The 18,786-nt window shown below is 40.7% G+C and overlaps 2 protein-coding genes across 7 annotated transcripts; one reads left to right on the forward strand and one right to left on the reverse strand.

Annotated features, from left to right (window-relative positions):
* Positions 1-213: 213 nt before the first annotated feature.
* On the forward strand, positions 214-6,737 carry pik3cg (phosphatidylinositol-4,5-bisphosphate 3-kinase, catalytic subunit gamma). Of its 2 annotated transcripts, none has more exons than XM_079454478.1 (11): positions 214-681; positions 1,346-3,356; positions 3,573-3,638; positions 3,722-3,947; positions 4,023-4,126; positions 4,207-4,353; positions 4,439-4,529; positions 4,624-4,754; positions 5,064-5,175; positions 5,793-5,950; positions 6,041-6,737. In XM_079454478.1, the coding sequence occupies exons 1-11, from the start codon at positions 626-628 to the stop codon at positions 6,320-6,322; spliced, it is 3,384 nt and encodes a 1,127-aa protein (XP_079310604.1). In that variant the 5' UTR covers positions 214-625; the 3' UTR covers positions 6,323-6,737. The 2 variants fall into 2 exon arrangements, with proteins under 2 accessions (XP_079310604.1, XP_079310605.1); XM_079454479.1 differs by having other exon boundaries at positions 1,366-3,356.
* Positions 5,493-14,584, reverse strand: fgd4b (FYVE, RhoGEF and PH domain containing 4b). 5 transcript variants are annotated; one of them, XM_079454481.1, is made up of 19 exons: positions 14,472-14,584; positions 14,338-14,389; positions 13,735-13,850; positions 12,523-12,639; positions 12,201-12,336; positions 11,407-11,731; positions 10,806-10,895; positions 10,454-10,599; positions 10,223-10,379; positions 10,006-10,144; positions 9,624-9,682; positions 9,391-9,537; positions 9,135-9,307; positions 9,026-9,056; positions 8,861-8,944; positions 8,513-8,638; positions 8,236-8,385; positions 8,018-8,158; positions 7,059-7,922 (listed from the first exon to the last, which is right to left on the reverse strand). In XM_079454481.1, the coding sequence occupies exons 4-19, from the start codon at positions 12,548-12,550 to the stop codon at positions 7,662-7,664; spliced, it is 2,193 nt and encodes a 730-aa protein (XP_079310607.1). In that variant the 5' UTR covers positions 12,551-12,639; positions 13,735-13,850; positions 14,338-14,389; positions 14,472-14,584; the 3' UTR covers positions 7,059-7,661. The 5 variants fall into 5 exon arrangements, with proteins under 5 accessions (XP_079310610.1, XP_079310606.1, XP_079310607.1 ...); XM_079454484.1 differs by lacking the exons at positions 14,338-14,389; positions 14,472-14,584 and adding an exon at positions 5,493-6,336 and having other exon boundaries at positions 7,656-7,922; positions 13,735-13,833; XM_079454480.1 differs by lacking the exon at positions 13,735-13,850 and adding an exon at positions 5,502-6,336 and having other exon boundaries at positions 7,656-7,922; positions 14,338-14,492.
* Positions 14,585-18,786: the final 4,202 nt, after the last annotated feature.

Genomic DNA, 18,786 nt, shown 5'->3' on the forward strand with positions numbered 1-18,786 from the left:
TATAAGTTGATCATCCAAACTTCGGGTGAGCTACACGTGGTAAACATGACATAATAGAAAAAATATTGCTGCATTAGCGAAATGTGTGTCAAGATACAGAAATGTGAACGTGTAGTTGTGTTGCAAACCACTAGAGGGCACCATTGCGCAAGTAACAGCCAAACGCGCAATATCAAAGGGCTTTGATAAGTCACATGATCTGCAGGTTGATTTGGAGTGAAAAAATCATTTATCAGTTCATGCAGCGTTGCATTGTCAGAACACGAGGACATTTATAAAGATAAACATAGAACATAAAGGCCTTACTTTGCCACATGTCAGTTATATTTTTAGGAAACGTCTAAACAAAAGAGACATAAAATGCACAATGCTACTGAATTCCTTCACTGACATGCACTGAAATCTAAAATCCTCAAGCAAGAGATGACACATCACAACACGAGGAAGAGAGACTTGAGTGTCGTGTCAAGCCAATAGGAGCAGCAATTCAAGCCATCATGAGTGAGATCATATGAGAGGAGGAAAGCGCTTCTCTGGCAGATCACCGCAGTGTTTATTTGGGATCCGAACTGCTGCCGTTAGTCATTATTTTCACATCTGTCTTTGAGTTTCACTGCATCCACGAATGACAATTTACTGGAGCACTTTCGGGGTCATTGGCTCTGTGTTTACTGCTAAACGGTAAGACTTTATGAGCGACATCCCTGCTAAACCGTTAAATGATATTGTATGATTGTTTTATGTAATATTGTATATCTGACAAAAATACTGTATTTTAATAATATCAAATTTAACGGAAGGACTTATTGCTTTCTTTTCAAAAGCTTCCGCGTTTGCTCTGTGTTTCTTAAACATGCAACATGTTTTCTTAAAGTTCTTTGATGTTCTGTCGGAAACAAACTGTTGGTTACATTGTATCGGCTTACGCTGTTTAAATACTTTTTACGTGTTTTTTTGTACATTTGCGTTCGTCTGAAGCTGAACACATTTGAGCTTCCTGCTTTTGACTTCCTTTGCATAAAGTGCACTTTAACTTGCATTAGATGGTGTTAGATTATGTTACTGGAACAGTCGAAAGAAAGTCTGTGGAAAGATTTTTCAGTGTATGCAACACTTGATTTGCCCATCTTTTTCTGTTCAGCTGTACTTGCACGGTTTATTGACTTTGCAGGGCAGGCGATGGTTGATGGGTCCTATGAAATAAGAATTTTGAGGAAGCAGTATTCAGTTGTCATCATTGAACCGTATATCATGAAGAGCTGTTTTAAAAGGATTTGTTGATGAATTAATTTCTTGTTGTGAGGGTCGTGGGAGGGTTGTAAATATGTCTATTTCTTTATTATAGTTTTGTTTTTACTTATGTAGTACTGGTTATGGAACAGCAACCCGGTAAAGATGAGACCCCATTAGTTCGTAAAGAGGAAAACAAGAGGAGAAGAAGAAAGATGAAAGCGTTTACATCCAGCTCGGCTGTGTCAACAGATCACATAGCTGTTGAGTTTGTTCTCCCCACCGTCAATAAGAACAGCAAGAGTCCAGAAACAGTTCAACTGGATGTGACTGGGAATTGGACGATCGATCAGGTGAAGGTTCAGCTCTGGCAAAAAGCAGTAACCACTAAGCTATGTCCTGAATTTTACCAAAAATACTCGGCGGATCACTGCATCCTGCTCTACCAGAAAAAAGGCAGCTGGTACGAGATCTACGACATGCAGCAGGTGTTCCAGACCCTCGACTGCATCCGCTACTGGAAAGCCTTAAGAAAAGATGTCGGAAAAATCTATATGGTTATCAAACCTCAGTCCACGGAGGATTCTCTTCAGTACCTAAAGTTTCTGAATCGCCTTATCGGATACGACGTCACAGATGTAAGCAACGTCCATGATGATGAACTGGAATTCACGAGACGAAAGCTTCTGACAACCAGAAAAATTGAACTATGTGATAGAGATGCCAGACTTTATTTAATGGATCCCTGGATAACCTCGAAACCACTACCTGAATACCTGTTGAGCAAAGTAAGCAACAATCACATTCTGGCGGTCATACACAAGGGGACAACAAGCCAGACTATTAAAGTATGTATAGATGACACACCTTATCAGGTTCTTCAGAGTTTCTTTATCAAGATTGCTAACAAGAGAGCACTTATAGGCATACCAGAAGGTTCCAGTGAATCGGATTTTGTTTTAAAGGTTTGTGGCAGAGAAGACTACCTATATGGAAACTATGCCATTAAAGACTTCATATGGATCAGACAGTGTCTTAAAAGCGGTGAAGAGATCCATTTGGTTTTAGAGGACCCACCAAACCCAGAACAAGATGTTGTTCAAAAGGAAGAATGGTCACAGGTTGATGACTGCACTGGAGTAGCCGGCACTCACGAGCAACTGACCGTCACCGAGAAAGACCACGAGAAGGTGTTCACCATCTCCCTCTGGGATTGCAATCGGAAACTCAGGGTGAAGATTTTAGGCATTGACATTCCTGTGCTACCTCGTACTTCGGAGCTGATTGTGTTCGTCGAGGCCAGCATTTTCCACGGGCAGCAGTTGCTGGCTCAAGAGAGAACAACCTCCAAACCCTTCAACGAGGAAGTGCTTTGGAACACCTGGCTGGAATTCAATATCAAGATTAAGGACTTGCCCAAAGAAGCGCGACTTAGCCTGCAGGTGTCTTGTGGAAAAGCGCAGTCTCAAACTTCAAGGGAAAGTGACGGCAAAAGCAAATGTCGCCTGCTGTACTACGTCAACCTGCTACTGGTGGATCACAGGTCCCTCCTCAGACAGGGCGAGTTCATCCTACACATGTGGAAGATGCCTGAGAAGAACGAGGATAGCGTTAACGCAGATAAACTTACATCTGCCACCAACCCAGATAAGCACAATTCAATGGCTGTTGTTATTCAGCTGGACAGGTACTGCCACCCCGTGGTTCTCCCCAAAAGCAAAGATGCCCAAAATACATCGGAAATGGAAGGAGGGAGAGGCCAGAGAGACATGCCCAACCACCTGCGCAAACAGTTTGATCAGATTATCGCCACCGACCCTTTGCATCCGCTCAGTGCTGAAGATATGGAATTGCTCTGGCACTTCAGACAAGAGTGTCTGAGGGATCCCAAAGCGTACCCAAAGTTCTTTTCCTCAGTTAAGTGGGGCAAACAAGAGGCTGTGAGCATAACACACCGTCTGCTGGAGCAGAGTACCGTATGGGACAGAAGCGTGCTCGACGTGGGTCTGGCTTTGCAATTATTAGACTGCAACTTCTCTGATGAAAACGTGCGCACTATAGCTGTCCGAAAGCTAGAGACCCTGGGGAACGATGATGTGCAACGCTATCTCCTGCAGCTTGTTCAGGTAGGCCTCAGGTGATTTATAACATGATGTAGTTTGCTTTGCATAGCAGCTCGGACCGCACACCACAGAACAAAACACTTTTCAGCTATTAAAATGAGTATGCCAGGTACATATTTACATAAGATAAGACTGATGTACTGTGTAAAGGTTACAGCGTTATGGTCAAACGGTGTCTTGTGAAATGTAGTAAACGTTGTTGGTTATGTGTTGTTTAAGGCTGTGAAATTTGAACCATACCATGACAGTGCACTCGCCAGGTTCCTTCTCAAACGTGCGCTCCGAGTAAGTAAAAACCTGCGTCGGACACACACAAAAGCATTGAATCACTTTCCATCGGTTCCAAAGTTGCACTTTTTTCTCCGCAGAGTAAGCGAATCGGCCATTTCCTCTTCTGGTTCCTCCGGAGCGAAATTGCTCAATCCATGCACTATCAACAGAGGTACGCTGTCATTCTGGAAGCTTACCTCCGCGGCTGCGGTGAAGCGATGCTGCAGGACTTCAGGAAGCAGGTGGAAATCACGGAGGCCTTGCAGAAAGTCACTCGGGACATCAGGCAGATTTCGGCTGAAAAGTACGACGTGTCAGCACAAGGTAATGTCTATAGGCAGCAGTTCTCCCCTTGTGTTTTCTAGCGTACAATACTCTAATATAGTGTGATCTCTGTAGTCGTTTTACAGCTGAGACAGAAATTGGAGGCTCTGCAGGCGTCAGGGTTGCCAGAGAGTTTTAAAGTACCTTATGACCCAGGCCTACGGGCAGGAGCACTTGTGGTGCGTAAATTGTTACTGCGCTCCGGCACGTCCTGTTTTAAACAATGTTCATTAAAGCATGTATTGTAACTTTTGGGTAGATCGAACAATGCAAAGTGATGGCATCCAAAAAGAAACCCTTGTGGCTGCAGTTCAAACGGGCCGACGCCACTACGTTGTCGAGTGACACAATTGGGATCATCTTTAAAGATGGCGACGACCTTCGTCAGGATATGTTGATATTACAGGTGGACATAAACAAGGTTTTTAATGCAGAAGCAGTCATCATCTATGTTATCAATGATGTCTAAAAGAGACACCTTCTTTCCACAGATTTTGTTAATAATGGAGTCTATCTGGGAGCTGGAGTCCCTGGACCTTTGGTTATTACCATACGGCTGTATTTCCACTGGAAATAAAATCGGTAATGATGGTTTGTGATTTAAATTAGGCAATAAACAGATATCATAGTCTTCATAGTAAAGAAAAACATAAAACGATAAATTCCTTTTTTTCAGGAATGATTGAAATAGTGAAGGACGCCACTACCATCGCTAACATTCAGCAAAGTACCGTTGGCAACACCGGTGCTTTTAAAGATGAAATCCTGAGCCAATGGCTTGGTGAAAAGTGTGTGAACGAGGACAAGGTTTGTTATTTTCGTTTGTAAGTGTTGCATGTGCTAAAGAGGAAGGAAACGCTTCACTTCCTGGTGCGTTGGGGTCTTTGTTTGAGGGTGGGTGCTCTTGAAACCAAACAAAACACCTGCACTCATCCAGTGTGCTACTTTTAAAGGTCTCCTTTGAGTATTTGGTCAAGTTTAGCTGCTGAACAGGTCAGATCATGGCACTGATAGCAAATGTCAGTTGTGTAATGTTTGCATGCTTGAGTTTACATGATGCAAATGTTTATGTGTTGACGTTAAATATGTTTCATGTTTTTCAATTCGCCTCTTTAGCATCAGCAAGCTGTAGAACGCTTTGTGTTCTCTTGTGGTGGATACTGTGTGGCAACATACGTCCTGGGCATCGGCGATCGTCACAATGATAACATAATGATAACAGAGACAGGTAATTTACTGCAGATCAGAATTAAAAGATGGTTTCAGCGGCAACAGACGAAACAAACATTATGTGGACGAAACTTAACTTCCGGTAGACCTCCGCAAAGAATCAATAACTGTTGAGTAGAGAGAATAAAATATGAATATAAATTAAATATGAAATAAATTGTTATACTATAACCAAACACAAACTGCGGGCTTGAGTTTCGAAAAAATCTGGCAACACTTAAAACATATATGCATAATACCTTATGTTATTAGTTTTAATATATGAATTATGCATAGTAATGTCTCATGGATAATTGTAAATACAGTCAATACATAAACACTTATCAATTTATTGCATTTTTAATTTGGTTATAATTCTTTACAACAGCATTGATTGTATTACAACACACATAATGAACAATTATAATGTGTTATACCATTTAATAACCCTTTATAATGCATTAAACATAAAGGCTTTAAGTAAAGTGTTACCAAAAATCTGTTCTAGTCTCTGGTCTTCCAATCTTAATTCATAAAAATAAACTTTTATCTTTAACCTTGAGTGTACTCGGTGTCAAATATTTGCCTTTTGTAAAATCTATTTACTGGTAGATAGCTGATTATTTGTTGTTTTAGGCAACCTCTTCCACATCGATTTTGGACACATACTTGGAAACTATAAGAGTTTCCTGGGGATAAATAAGGAAAGAGTGCCCTTTGTCTTAACACCGGACTTCCTCTACGTGATGGGCACAGCTGGCAAGAAAAGCAGTCATAATTTCCTCAAGTTTCAGGTACACATACACTCCATCGTCTTAGCTGTATACACCTGTAACTGCAGGGTCTTTCCCTGTAACTGTGCGTCAACGTTCTCGTGTTTACAGAACGTTTGTCTGAAAGCCTATCTGGCTCTGAGGCATCACACCAACCTGCTAGTCATCCTCTTCTCCATGATGTTGATGACCGGCATGCCTCAGCTGAGCAGTAAGGAGGACATAGAATACATACGGGAAGCTCTGACGGTGGGATGCACAGAGGATGAAGCCAAACAACACTTCTTGGATCAGATAGAGATCTGTCGGGACAAGGGTTGGACGGTGCAGTTCAACTGGTTCCTTCACCTGGTGCTCGGCATTAAACAGGGTGTGGAGAAACGTTCAGCTTGAGCTCGGCGTCGAACCTGCGACAGAAGACACTTCATCAAATGAAATGTTTAGTTTTCGTTTTTTTAATATGAATAATTCCTGCATTGTTTTCTTATGCGTTGTGTTTTTCGGTGTAAATAGTCTAATCACTGGGAAGTAATGGTATATATTGTCAGTCAACAAACTCTTATTTAAATCATGTTGCATCTCCAAATGTGCATTCTTTTTTCATTTTAAGATTAGACGGTAGATTTTATTGACAAAGTTCACAAATTTCATGTCCATCTGGAAAATGCAAAAACCTACAAAAAGAAAGCAATGATATCTAACAAGCATACAGCTTTTTGTCTTACCCATTTTTTTATGTTGTATTTAATGATTTTATATGTAAATGCTTTGATAATAAACCATGCACGAGAATTTTGTGTTAATTCAACTAACTCTCATGAGTTTCCTGATATCGGGCGAGCGGGTAAGGCGTAGCATGAAGAAATGTGAGAGATGAAAGACTACAAACGAAAAGTGAATTATAACCTTTTTGATTTTGAACTTTATTATTTAACAATAATACTTCATCTATATTAATATAATTAGTAGAAATATTAAATGAATTCTCCTACATTTTTACATTTCAGAGACACTGTTATATTGAATATAAGTCGTTTATAGGCCAAAAAAGAAAGAGTTGTCACCCTATTGTGCCACAGAACAGGAGGACTTCCAAAGAATCATTGTTCAAAATAACGCCAAGAACAAGGAAGTTGTACAAAGCTTTTATTGAGTCACTTCCTCTGCTCAGTTCTCTTGGGACACCAACTACATCCTTCACCTACAGAATAGCCCATTTGCGTTGAAAGACATTTATTTGATCAGATTTTAGGAATGTAGTGGATGCTTAGAGAGAATTATTGTTCGGGTAAAAACAGTTAGATTTAGATCGATGATGTTCAGATTAAGTACTGAATGACAGATTATTTTTATGGCTGTAAGGATACACAAAGAACAAGAAGAATTTCATTATGTAAAAATAAACAACTGTATGTAAAGCAGGTGTTTACTCAAGAATCTTTATTTATTTTCAGTGTCAAATTGTGGTTTACAAAAAGCAGTAAAGTGCATGGATTCTAGGGACGGTAAACAGGACACGAATCATAAAACATAATTTGGGCCAACTTTGCTGTGATCGGTAAGCAGTGTGAGGTCATTGATGTGGTCTGGATTTAATAAACACAGTTTGAATTGATCTTAAAAATATTTGTACAAATTATTATACAGCAAAGAATAAGTGTTTTTGTGACACGCGTGTCGATTCGTGTGCATTCACAAACGCATTCAAAGTTTTACGTGCACCCACGGACTCTTAGATATCATCTGGTCTGCTGTCATGGCAACCGTTGTCAGGCCCAGCATCGCACGGCGTCTGGCATTCTGGCGTCTCTCCTATCACAGCATTGTGGATGACTCTTAGCCAGCGCAGTTTCATTTCCTCGCTGTCGGCGGTAAAACAGTGCACAGATTTGGACTGGCACAGACGGAAGCTGGCTGGAGGATGATCCGCTGGTCTGTGGACGTCCTCAACCTGGTAACCCAGGAGCGGAATCGTACACTGGGCTTTGACATCCTGGAGAAAGTCACCGGTTCAACATTCAAAGACTTGAACACTATACGTAAACCTTTTTCTAAAGTCTTAGGGGAATAAAGACTTGTGTTGCGTACCTGCGGGGCGCCATACAGATAGAGGACCAGCGCATCATGCTGAGGAATCACACACCAGACCCTCTGACATGCTTTGGTTTTGTCACTGTACTGTAGGAAGCCGCACATGTAACTGTTTTCTGAGACTTGAGCCGCTTCGATCTGGTAAAGAACAAAACAGGAAATCAAAGACCTTTCAGAAACGCTTCTTAGTGGAGCAGAAAACCACCTGCACGCACCTCAAGAATTCCTCTCTTCTTGCCGCCGGCTGGTTCTTCGGCATCCACTCTGCCAGTCAGTATGAAGTAGCAGTCCTTGCACACTTTATTTAATTTATTGCCATCGTATTGCAGCGACGCTTTGTAGTCGGAGCATTTATAGCACACCACCTAACATACATTTCAAAACATCAGTTCATCTCGACCCGGCTGTACAACATCTTCACTTTTTAAAAGAGCTCCAAAAAGTATATTTTTGCATTTGTTTGAGTTCAACCTAAGATCAATGAGAACTCACATATCCGCACGCCCTGCAATGGTGCCTCCTGCGGGTCAAAGCATTGAAGGGTTCCTTGCATTTCATGCACATGGTCACCTCATTATCCCGAATCCAGCGTGGAGCTCTCTTCCCCAGCTCCTCCTTCTGAAACAAAGAAACCCCACAGAAGGCCAAATAAGGGCGATGAAGAAACGAAAATTGTGACATCACTTATTCACATATTTTAAAGACCATTGGTAAAAGACCTCAAAATATCACAGACGAAAGGCTCATATACATGTTTACAAACACACGAGGGTGAATAAATAATGACAACCGTCATCCTTCAACCATTCTGCCAAACCAATCCTTCACAACAGCACTTACAGACACCTCGTCCCCCACTTCTTTCGAGGCGGATTTGAACGTCTCATTCTTCTTCTGAAAAACGGCGATGGTCTCTTGGAATGCCTTTAACACACATCCAAATAAATCTGTTGAACTCTTCATATCTCAGCAGCTTTAAAACACTAAACCGCACAGGTTCTGTACCTTGATCCAGTCCTCTTTGTCTTCCTCCGAGCTGTCAATGAAACAGTCAACATAAATAAACGGAGATGCATATCTATCCATATTCAGAGAAGCTCAAGCATGCCCTCACCTGGCCTGTAGTTCAAGCGTTCGCTCTTTACCCGACACCTGGAACGTGTGAGGGTAATCGTCATTGGAGGTTTCAAGCACCTTCATGCCCTCGACCCCGACCCGCGTGCGTACGGTATACCTCGGACCCACCAGACTGAACTTTGGCACGCAGTCAAGTAGCATGTTGTTAAACTGCACACAACAGATCGTTACGTTACTTACAATTTGTCATCTGTAGTTGTAAAACGTTTTATTTGTAAGCGTGTATGTCACACCAGGAAGAGATATCTCTCCATGGATGAAGTGTTCCTAGCTGCCAGTTTCAGGATCTGTCCTTCTTTTATGAGCTCATTAGAGGGATTCACGATGTCCTCCTCTCCTCCCAACATCTCGTAGATCTCCATGAGCTTCTTAAGGTTCTCCTGGAGAGCAAACATGGAGAACGTCACATTTTTCCATAACTAGTTTATATATGTCATGTTCGCAGGTTTGTGTGAGAGTCTCTCACCATCTTCCGGATGGCCATGTTGGAGTGCGTGGCGGCCATTGAGATGATGTGCAAAGACTCTGGAAAACGAGAAGCAGAAGTGATATTTCAGCTGACTCATTTATAGGATGGAAGTGAAATCAAACCGCTGTGTGCCAAACAATATCAGCGTTTGCTCCTGACTTTCTTATGGAAAGTGCTGGTCAGATGACTTCACCGAAGAGGATGAATCAGTCATTAAAATGTCAAACGTTGATAAAAACACAAATTATATTCAAACAAATGTATTCAAGAACTTAACAGTGAAGTTACAACACGTAATGTGATGCATTTCTTTTTTTAACATTTAGTACATGATTATTCTTAATGGATGGAAGAACAAACTAAGCAGTGCATCTCTCACTTTCAGCTTGGCTGCGGTCGCCGTCGTCCTCCGGTAGTTTCTTCAGATAATCTTTGAGGAGCATCTCGTAGCGAGGAACCCGCTGTACCGGCTCCAGCATATGATGTTGTAAAGTCAGATTTCCACACTCCTTCATGCTCTACAAAAACAACCTCGTCGTCTCAAAACGGGATGTATAACGAAAACCCTGTTTTAAGTGCATAAACGGCACACGCACCTGTATGTCCTGAATAACGGCGTTAAACTGCGGCGAGCGTTCCGTCCACTGTTTCAGCAGATCCATGGCACTGTCGAAATTCTTCACATACTCGGCGTACATCCTCAGAAAAGGAGCGAGCTGTGCCAAGATGTCCCCGATACGAGGCGTTGAGTCCCTGCAGAACAAGGGCGAGTCACACTTAGTCACTTTCATTTGAAGTGTGTATGTGTCCGATGAGGCAACGCTCACCACTGGCTCATCCGTGTCTCCAGATCAGGCAGGAGGAACTTGCTGTGGAAGGTGTAGATGGATCCCACGTTAGAAAAGATGCCCTTCACCACGTCCAGAGGAAACAGCCCCTTCAGCGCCTCCTCTGAGAGGTTTTTGCAAAACACCTGCGCACACAGATCATATACAGCGACGCACCGTGTGTTAATGCGTCTCTACATTAGATCACAACTTATGTGTAAACCGTGAACAAATGATGCTTTTCTTGGAACTTCTTAATGTGGCATGTCACTTCACGCCGGTGTCCCAGGCACATCAAACACAAAGTCATCAAACATGAAACAGTAGATGAAGATGAACATGAGTCACTGACCTGCTCCAGTAAGTGCAGTCGCTTCACGTACGCTCTTTCCGTCTGCAGAAGTTCATTCGCGATCTTATAGAGTTTCATCTCTTTCATGTCCTGTTAAAAACAACATGTCACATCCCGTGTTCATTCTGATAGCACATCTGTGTCACACTCTGAATACCAGGCTCTCTCACTTATGTAATGTTTAAGAGCTCGGTGGAAAAAAACGTCATGCGGTCGGGTCAACAGAGAGGGATAAATATAGACGGCAAAAATACCTGATGCGTCAACGAAATTCTCATAACATTTGGTGAGATATGCTGCAAAATGAGATATCTATTCAAGTTTTTTGATAGAACAGGAACTGCGGTTTTTAATACGATTTTCAAGAAAAGAAGGCTGATTTTACTTTCTCCCAGGAGAAAAACCACAAACCCGATCGCTTAGAAAACAACACATCTCCCCTCAACAAAAACCACATCACCCAAGGATCATTCACAACGGTACCGCACACAGTTCAGGGATGTGTAACGGTTGAATATTTACGATCGGCGGTGTGATCGTGACCTCTAACCGCGCGTTGGTTTTACACATTTGATAACCGGAAGGCGGTGTGAATTTTCACCTGTTTGTCACCATCGTTCTCCATGTTCTGCTGTTGTTCTTCTACATCATTCTCTCGCCTCTGAACGTCCTCATCGTGTTGAAGAGCGCTCGAGCTGGTTTCTGAAAGAGTCTGGAGATGCTCGACGTCTTTGCTTATCTTCTGCTGTTCGAGCTTACTCGCTCTTTTGACTTGTTCTGACCACCAACCCGACCAATCGGACCCCTGTGAGGACAGACCGAATGATTCCTCCTGCTGTTGTTCACCGGCGTCTGGAGGTTCAGGCTGAAGGTGAGCTTCTGTGAGCTTATCATATGAAGAACGATCTGGTGTAACTTCGGTGATACTAGAGAGAGAGAGAGACGTACAAAGAGAGAGAGAGTATTAAGTGTTATATACGATGTCTATGGCAGAGGTTTCTACAGGAAGTTAAAGAGGCGGAGTGGAGGGTTACAAAAAGAAACCAGGGGTGATATTTTCCTCACTGCCCCACATTTATGAAGTGTGCATGCATGCACGGGATTGTAGTATACTAGCAGACACAGTTGAACCGTCTTTTGCGAAACGTTCTTTCATTTTTAAGTTGCTGTGGATATTATCAAGTTAATGTAAATGCATTTGTTTACTGTAATATTCACGGCAAGATAGTGATGCAAAAGCAGCCAATAATACATACAAATAGTTTGCATGGCGAATTTGGTTGAGAGAATGCACACACTTGGTTCAGTGTGTATAGTTATAATAAACAAAATAAATACAAACACAAACTTTCCAGGAATACAAAAAATGAAAATAAACAACATCTCCTGACATACCCCTTGTCAAAATGTCTGATATATTTGGAGATAGCTGCCGTCCTCTCTCGGATAACATTGGTCCCCGTCTCTTCCTGATCCACGATGTCTCCAGGGGAAATCTTCTTTGGAAACTGGAATTTTGGTTTTGGAAGTACTGCACAGGCGAAGAAAGCAATGAAACCGAATAACTAATATACTTAAACACTATACTTAATGCAGTTGCTAAGGACAAAGAGCTTGTGATATTATGACACAAAAGGTCTGAGCAAGAATGATAGTAGACAGCAGAAACTGAGAACTGTGCCTCTCATCTCCATCAGGGCTTGAGATGCGGACGTACCGGCTGGAGGAGGCATCGGTGACCCCATGTCCACAGCCGATCTTCTCAACACTGAAGATCTTTCTCCCAGTGAACAGCTGTCTGAACCATCACACTGCCCAACACATACAGGATCTCCTGTAAACGCACACACACACACACAAACTAAACAGTCAAAGAAGTGACGGAAAAGAAAGGTCACGTACAAACACACAAACTGACTTCAGTTCTGTAAACTAGAAGCACATGTTTTATACAAACAGACACATTATATTCCAACACTGTTCAAACTAAGAAGCAGAAGTTTTGAATATTTGTAAAAAGAAAAATCGACATTTGAACTGCAACTGAATTCAACATTTATTATCTGGTTGTTCCGTCACATCAGTGAAAGTGTTTGCTTCCTCTTGTCTCTACACTGAGAGTTTTATATTGAAGTAAAACCTGCAGGATGTTTAACGTGCGTGAGAATAGCATTGAGAACGATTCTTGAATATTACAAAGATATACTTCTCATTTTGCAAACCATTTGGTGAATGTATGTAAAGACTACACAAAATGACTTGTGATAATAAAGTTCAGTAGAAAATGTGACCCAGTGCCCTACTTAAAAAAACAAAACCTCTCAAATCAAACCCTTTTATAGTAGATGAACAACAGCCACAGATAAGAGACATTGTGCTGTTGTTTGGTCATAATATGTGATCTTGTGGAGGCCTCTGTCGCCGCTTCTCAGTAACTTCCTCGGTGAGATTTCTCACTTCCTCCAGCTCAGAGTTTAATGAGAAAGATTTTCACAATGCGTTTGTGTACGAGCATAAGGAGAAGTCAATGATTTCACAAACTCTCCGTCTACCAAGAATCTAAACGAAAAGCAAGACGGCACCTGAAAGTCCCAGACTTTTAAAACAACAAACTCACGACCAGATAATGATTTAACACAATTCATATTCAAGGAGATCGATTTTCAGCAATGATATTCTTGAGTCGAGCAGAACTATAAAAGCGTCTCTATATTAGACACTTCCATAGAAATCACATCTTTCAAATAATGTGTGACTGTCCCCTGAAACATCACCTGTTTACACGCCACAATAGGTTCACAATATGAATGCATTACATTTTATAAGCAAGCACTAAAAAAACTGGTATTTATTGTTGACTATTCAAAACAATTTGCAGGTTAAATTCATGAATTAAAATGCACGACACACATGTAGTGTATGAACTGACCTGACAGTCGCTCTCATGCTCTTCTCTTGAGTTGTGTTTGCAGATTGTGAACACTACACAGTGCACATGACCCTCCTCTACCAAAACACCCAATTCCCCTTTTCTCTGCATGAACGCTTGTATGACGGATAGAGAAATCAATGTATGGTATTGTAGCAAATCTTGCTGTACAAGGACATCAAACACACTCTAGACAGCAGACTATGTAAAATATACAAGATATACCATTTATTGTTACACAAACAATCATATGAGACCTAGTTTTTCTTATAATAAAAACTGAATGTAAATGTTTACTATTGCAAAGTTCAAACACTTAATGTCAGTTTTTGTTGCCTGAAGGTAGAAAAGGCAAGAAATATTGTGTAAATAACTCAAGAAAACCCATCAGATCTGCCCATGAGGTATAAAACATTCCCACATTAATAAAACCTGTGTGTGCGTCTCCAGAAACTCCACCTGGTTCATAAAACACCTTTCCAACCACTGGATAAAGAGGCTTAAGCCATATCAACCATTTTAAGGAGACTGAGAGTATTTCATTTGAACGGAGACAAACACACTGATGTTTTCAGACTGATGTCAGTACATCGGATGCCTCACCAGACACAGATTTGCGTCCAGATCTTCTCCTAACGGCAACGCGTCTGAAGTCCTGCACATCATATATGCTCATCTTTACCTCCTCAAACATTGCAGATCGTGTAGAAATCAGCATAAATTAAACAAACACTTGCATTTACACCTCAGCGTGACGTGTGCGCCTCCACGCGCTCTGTTTGTTTGACGCAGTTTGCGCAAAAGCGCGCAGCGGAGATGCGCGCAACCTACCTTGACGCAAACCCTCCCCTCAGACACACGCTTGTTTGCATATAAGAGTACAAAAGTGTAAATAGTTGTTAACATGAGCACATCACATGGCATCTGAGACATCTTAAGAATGTGCAGGTAAAATCTTCCTAAAAAAACGTTGTATCCAAACTTCCAAGATGTTACACATTAAAGACACACCCAAAAAAAGTTTCAATATCAGAGGAAAATATGACAACTTAGTGTTGAAACATACTATTGAAATAACTGGTGCCCCCCTTAGGTTTACACAAGTGTAGGTCCTCACATTAACTCTTTATGTTCCACTAAGGTTTGACAATCCAGATATATCCTTTGTTAGAAAAGATGAACTACTGTTTTCCTTTTGAAAAGGTTTGCACTGCAACTTTGGTGTGTTTCTTCAAAACTAAATGTCATTTTATAAATATCTACCATACATTTGGTGAGGTAAACTTTGAAAGTTGACTTTTAATCATAAATCAAGAAATCATAGACTTTTGGTTGTATGATATCACTTTATTTTTATATACATTAAACACTGATAATGTAATATTTGCCTTAAGCTGTATTGCTGTTGCCTAGGAAGACTCAGAATGATATTAAACTACATTACTGCAGTTATTCACATATGTGGTGTTTTTGTTCAGCAATACACAAATAGTCAAGATTGCAAAATTGACATTATACGCCCGAGAGTTAATACTTCACCAATGACACAGAGGGAAGATGTTTATCTGTCCACAGTTGGTCAAATTCAGGACAGTGTGGTCCATCCACAACTTCCGTCAAGCGTGTTTGAAGTGGCAGGTTAAGCCATTCCAGTGATGTATCTGCAGCATTTGTGTTTTTAACAGTCCTGATAGCACTGGAATGCTCTGGTTGAGTGTCTGTGTGTTTGTGCTTGTGACTGCAGAACACTGTGGGAAGATCACGAATGCACCAGTGCAAATACAAAGAGAACATTAAACATCGAAAAGAAATTCAAACATGCAACATTCCTGTCGGATAAACAAGGGGTGTGTTCATCTGAAATAGAGGTAGTTTATAACATTGAATAAATAAGTTGTTTTTTGAACAGTAAGGCTTAAATAGAATACATGATGCATCTCGTACGCTTTCTTAGAAACTCTTTACTCATTTCCATCTTTGTTTTGAAGGCTTTGGTAAGTATAGCCTGCGGTTTATAAAGAATGTTCTGGGTTCAGACATTGGAATATACAGTATTTATGTTAGTGGTTTATTTTCTAAACTGTATGTGTCCAGATTTATCTTTAATTTACATAAAGAGAGTCAGAATAGTCACCATGAGCCCAGTAAATTCCTTTAAAGCTTTTGGTCTGTCAAACAAAAACCTCATCGTTAAAACATCTATACGGTCTTGTCCTCGGTACAGTATATTACATTTAAAGTGTCCACACTTTCTGTGATGGCACGTAGTTCCGTTGACAAAACTGTGAAACATCGACACTCAAAGCAGTGTGTTAAAAAGGCAAAAATCCGCTGGACAGCAATTTGTATGTACACCCTTGACATGACCGTGATCATCCACGCTGTTTTTCTCATCTGTGACTCCATCTGCAGCTGTTGAATCCTGAACCATCGCCTCTAGTCCATCTGCATTCAGACAACGTACAGATGTTCGGAGGAAGACAGAGGGATTATAAACGGAGAGAACTGAAAATCAACACTTTGAAAAAAAGTGGATACATGAAATCAGCGCTAAATAAGCGTTCCGGCTCTGTAAGAGGTTACCTGTGTGTTTAGTTTTTGTTAGGATGGTGGCACTGAGGCAGGAGGAGGCTGGTGACTTTCTGAAAGAGACTGAGATATTAGTCCTCCAACAGCCAAGGGGCAGTATGGAGCAATGGAACGACAGCCCTGCACAACACACCAAGTGCATTTTGTGTACCTGGATACTATTTATTATTGACTTTAACAAACAATGATATGTTTTTGGCTTATTTTATCCACTCGCAACAACATGAAAAAAGGTTTCAAAGAGAATCAATCTGCCCCCATATCATTTCCATCACAAAAGAAGATGTTTTGAAGGATGTTGATAATCAAACAACACTGGCCTCCATTGACTTACATTTTATGTACACAAAACCACAGAGACATTTCTCAAAATATCTTCTTTTGTGTTCCATCAAGTAATACACACCACATGGGGACAAAATGTTTATTCGGGGCGAACAATCCCTTTAAGCCACATTTAAAAGGCGATCAATTTGGATTCAGCACCGACTTACCTGACAAAGAGAAGCGTATTGAAGATCAGACAAATAATAAATGCAGACGTAACTGTAAACCTGCTTACCATTATGTGTTACACACAGCTGAATAAAAAGATGATGATGCTAATAGCATTAAATGTATTTGTAAACAAACAATATCATGAATACTAGACATCCTTAAAGCGTTTAAAAAGAACTCGGACTCAATAATTCAGTTCATTTATACCTGTTATTTACAGTATATATATGAAGAATATACAGCGCATGACTTTCTAAATAACAACAGATATATACAGTGGTTTTACCCTCTATACACATGCATATGACAGCATACATGTACATTCAGTGATAGCACAATAACAGTCTGAAACTGTGTTGCATCAGTAACACGCAGTAGAAAACATTGATCTGAGACGGGATGGAGAATGAGGAGAAATCATAGAGGAAGTGGAAATGAAGGAAGCAGGAAGCATTTGACAGGTTTCCCAGATGTCAGTCACCATGAGACATGACGGTGGTGCGAGTGTTACCGGAGGTGAAGACATGATCATGTGAGCACGTGTGTGCGGGTGCGAGACAGAACAGAGAGGAGGTTCACAAGGTTTCTATCCCGTGGTTAATCCCCAAGGTTAAGATTCCCTAAACCTTCTTCACATGAACACATAATGACATTTATAAACAGCCGTCTGTGTGATGCCAATTCACCCTGTTTCATCGGTTCCAGATTCAACGTCCTACAGCCAGCTTTCTTTAATGTAAAATCATACACATATAAACAAAAGTCTATCTAATCTAAAGCTGTTTCATTCAATCTAGGAACGATCTTTCAAACTGGCACGTACAATTTCTACAACAAACCAAGAAAATTATTCAACTACATTTAAACTCCACACAACTTTATGCAATGCAAGGCCTGTGTGAGCATTAACGTAACATATTTGGCTAAATGTAAACACTAGGATGTTTCATTTAAACTAGGATCAGAAGTGTGTCATTGTACATTTGCAGTGACATTTCATACTTATTTGGTTTGATCTGGATAAAAAAAGAGTACTTTAACTACTGCTATATGTTTATCTGAAACATATATAAACATATTACCATCTGAAAGTGCTATCATCTGTCACTGCAACTGTAGAATAAGTGATGTTTATCAGAAAGAGCATGCAGGGAAATGATGGGACAGGGTTTGGGGTTTTGATACCCGTCAAATGCTTCTGGCTTCAGGCGTGTTGTGCGAATGTGTGTTGTTGTGAAGTATTGTGTGTGATATGGCTCATGTGGCCATCAGTGTCTTTGGTGTAGTAAAGGACACAGGTGCGAGATATGAAGGTCAGGCACCTTTCTCCATATGACACTTCCTGTGCTGTTCGACAGCATCAGAGTATTTGTTTGTGGGATATAGAGTATGACGTTTGTAAACTATGTCAACAAATTAAAAACAAAACAAACAAAAAAAGGGGAAGAGTTCAAACAAAACAATAAGGAAATGATAAGAAAATGAAAGGACAAACTGATGTCTTTTGTCTTTACAGGAACACAGACAGCAGAATTTCTGCTTCATACAAGCACTGTGTTACACACATATACTGTAAATCACTGCGTCACATGACATGTGCTGTAAATAAATGTGATTTTTACAGATCACTATAATGATATATGAATGAAATTCCCTGAGAGAGTCATCTAGACTTTTGCATCGCATCACTTAACACATTCCCATCATCGCTCATCTGAATCATCTACTCTGTTCAATCTCTAAACATCTGAACCAGGATCAGTCTCACTTGTACCGAGACATAAAATGGTGTCTCTCGTATTTTGGACCTGATGTTTTGCACGTTCATGTTACTGTTTATCCACTAGATGGCACTGCGCCGACATAAACTACAGCTGTGTTCAGAATGGCATACTGCCATACTTCTCAAACTCCTTTAGCAGAGTATGAGAATATTAAGAATGAATGAAACCCCAATGCATTTCC

This window comes from Barbatula barbatula (genome assembly GCF_947034865.1).
Source record: "Barbatula barbatula genome assembly, chromosome: 4".
Lineage (NCBI taxonomy): Eukaryota > Metazoa > Chordata > Actinopteri > Cypriniformes > Nemacheilidae > Barbatula > Barbatula barbatula.

Coding starts and splice junctions, on each gene's coding strand:
- pik3cg (XM_079454478.1), top strand. CDS start 626: ATGACAATTTACTGGAGCACTTTCGGGGTCATTGGCTCTGTGTTTACT. Junction 682..1,345: donor TCTGTGTTTACTGCTAAACG/GTAAGACTTTAT, acceptor TCTTTATTATAG/TTTTGTTTTTACTTATGTAG. Junction 4,127..4,206: donor TACGGGCAGGAGCACTTGTG/GTGCGTAAATTG, acceptor ACTTTTGGGTAG/ATCGAACAATGCAAAGTGAT.
- fgd4b (XM_079454480.1), bottom strand. CDS start 14,452: ATGCTGATTTCTACACGATCTGCAATGTTTGAGGAGGTAAAGATGAGC. Junction 9,683..10,005: donor CGACCGCAGCCAAGCTGAAA/GTGAGAGATGCA, acceptor CTCGTTTTCCAG/AGTCTTTGCACATCATCTCA. Junction 9,538..9,623: donor ACATGGCCATCCGGAAGATG/GTGAGAGACTCT, acceptor TTTGCTCTCCAG/GAGAACCTTAAGAAGCTCAT.